At 42.6% G+C, this 2,964-nt stretch overlaps 1 protein-coding gene across 1 annotated transcript; it reads left to right on the top strand.

Annotated features, from left to right (window-relative positions):
- Positions 1-1,364: 1,364 nt before the first annotated feature.
- LOC117111289 (uncharacterized protein K02A2.6-like) lies at positions 1,365-2,541 on the top strand. The gene is made up of 2 exons (XM_033254210.1): positions 1,365-1,945; positions 2,058-2,541. Exons 1-2 carry the CDS (start codon positions 1,365-1,367, stop codon positions 2,539-2,541), a joined length of 1,065 nt encoding a protein of 354 aa, XP_033110101.1.
- Positions 2,542-2,964: the final 423 nt, after the last annotated feature.

Here is a 2,964-nt window from a genome sequence, read left to right as displayed (position 1 = left end):
TAAAATAGGCCATTACCAAAGGGTATGTCGATCTTCTACAGGGGTTGTAGATGTAACATTCAGGTATAGGTGATACAATTATTTATGATCACCTGTTTGTTATTGACAACCAGAAATGCCCACTCCTCAGTAGGAAGACCAGTGTCGGTCTTGGTTTAATTACCCGAGTGAACGAGGTCACAAAGGATTTCACTCAGGAGATGTATCCTGAGTATAAGGGCATGTTTGAGGGGCTAGGGAAGTTTAAGAACACAGAATGTAAGATCACGTTGAAAGACGACGGCACACCTTTATGTGTGCATGCACCTAGACGAATCCCACACCCATTATTACCTAAGGTTAAAAATTCCCTTCAGAAAATGGTTGACAACGGTGTCATTTCGCCCATAAATCACCCTACAGATTGGTGCTCTGGAATAGTATGTGTCCCTAAATCAGATGGTTCTGTGCGGATATGTGTGGACTTGACACACCTCAATAAACCTGTTAAACGTGAAATACACCCAATGGGCAATGTCGACTCATATTTGGCTACATTATCTAGTAGTACAATGTTTACTAAACTTGATTTAAACAGCGGGTTTTGGCAAGTCAAACTTGACCAAGAGTCAAAAGAGTACACAACTTTTATTACACCTTTTGGGAGGTATCAATTTAATAGGATGTCATTTGGTATAGCTTCGGCTCCGGAAATCTTCCAGAGGGAAGTTTCCCGTATACTAGGTGATCTCGACTTTGTGATATGCCATATGGATGATATATTGATTCATAGCAGCGTAGCAAATCATGCCACATGTGTTAAGTTATGTTTATCTTGCTTGCGAGATGCAGGTGTCACACTTAACTCTAAAAAGTGCGACTTTCATTGCACCAAGGTTAAATTTTTGGGTCACATCATTAACGGTGCTGGGGTTAGGATAGATGACGAAAAGGTCACAGCCATTACTAGGTACCCAGTTCCGCGCAACGTCCCTGAACTACGCAGATTTCTAGGAATGGTACAACATCTGGGGAAATTTGTCCCAAGATTGGCACACATCAGTGCACCAATGCGACAGTTACTTTGTAAGGACACTGTGTGGACTTGGGGTGATAAACACCAAACTGCATTTGAACAATTTAAGCACATTTTAGTCTCACCAGCGGTCCTAGCTCATTATGACCCCACAAGAACAACTATCATTGCTACTGATGCATGCAAGTACGGCATTGGCGCAGTTTTGTACCAAGTCTAGGTTGATGGATCAAGACGAGTTGCCTTTCATGCTTCGCGTACTCTCACAGATACAGAACAACGCTACGCGATCATAGAAAAAGAGGCACTAGCGGTAGTTTGGGGTTGTGAAAAATTCCAGGAGTACGTCATGGGATTGGACTTTCAGGTAGAAACAGATCATAAGCCTCTGATCAGTCTGTTGATGAGTAAGGAGCTAGCGAAACTACCTCCAGGAATCCTCCGACTTCGACTTATGCGGTATAGTACAACAGTGGTATATGTCCAAGGCAAGAATCAGGTGGTCGCCGATGCGCTTTCGAGAGCTCCGGTGGATCTACCTACGAAAGGTGATTTGATACAAATTGAGGAAGTTGAAACATTTGCGAAGGCTGCGAATGACAGTTTACCAGCGACTCCTACTCGTCTAAGGGAGATCAAGGAAGCACAGCGAAGCGACGCTGAATATACCCAAATCTATGAGTACTGCAAGAATGGTTGGCCTCCATACAGGCCTGATACACTATTTATGGGGAAACATTGGGAACATCGTCATCATCTCTCGATTGTGGATGATTTGATTCTGTATGATAACAGAATAGTGGTACCAAGAGACTTGCAACTTGATATGCTCAGGAAAATTCACCGCGGACATCTTGGAATCTCGAAGTGCCGTGGACGTGCCGCTATTTCTATTTTGTGGCCTGGCATGTCAGCAATGATTGAAGACATGTGACACTTGTAATGAATACAATCCACCAAAAGTTAAACCACTGTTGCCTTCGTCGTTTCCTTCACGCCCATGGGAACACATTGGAACAGATTTGTTTAACTATGGAAATAGAGAATACCTACTTGTTGTGGACTATTATTCTCGATGGATCGCTATAGAACAGCTAGTAGATACATCATCTCGCGGTATCATTGACATACTTCGGAAGCTCTTCGCTGTCCATGGAATACCAGACACGGTTGTCTCTGATAATGGTCCGCAGTACAGCTCAAAGGAGTTCAGATATTTTTCACGAAACTGGAATTTCGTACATGTTACTAGCAGTCCACGAGATCCTAAGGCGAATGGAGAAGCCGAAAGATCGGTCAGAACTGCAAAAGCGATTTTGAAGAAGAACGATGATCCTTACTTAGCATTATTATCGTACCGTTCATCTCCTCTTCAGAATGGAAAATCGCCAAGTGAGCTATTAATGAATAGAAGACTTCGTACTCAGTTGCCTACAATAGATGCCCAACTAACTGCAGTCCCGGACAAGTCAAATGTAGCGGAGCGTGAGCACCATTATCGCGAAAAATCAAGCAACGCAGTTTAATAGGCGACATAATGCCAGAAACTTGCCAGAGCTACAACAAGGAGAGTTTGTTTATGTCAGGGACCAAAAATGTAAAGGGATGGTTGTAGCAAAGCGAGCAGAGCCGCGCTCTTATGAAGTCCAAACTGACAAAGGAAAGGTCAGGAGAAATCGCAACTTTAACAAGGTTGATGACCCGTAGTGGAAGAACAGTTAAACCGAATGGGAAGTACAGAGATTATGTAACATGAACTGTCAGTTCATAAATAATAAGTAATCAGAATTTTAGTGGTAATCTTAAAGTAATCATATTTTTAATAGTTGTTCAGTTTACAGTCTCGTTTGAGCTTATTAACAGTATTGTAAATCCACACCAAATAAGGGGATGTAGGATTGGCGTATTGCCTGTTTAGTTGGTACATAGTTGTGCTGCCCTCTGGGTTG

The sequence above is a fragment of the Anneissia japonica genome, unplaced genomic scaffold, assembly GCF_011630105.1.
Source record: "Anneissia japonica isolate Jap-2015-1 unplaced genomic scaffold, ASM1163010v1 scaffold82841_len3199_cov176, whole genome shotgun sequence".
NCBI classification, from domain to species: domain Eukaryota; kingdom Metazoa; phylum Echinodermata; class Crinoidea; order Comatulida; family Comatulidae; genus Anneissia; species Anneissia japonica.
Note: the sequence above shows the minus strand (reverse complement) of the source record. Positions and strands in the feature narration are given on the sequence as shown.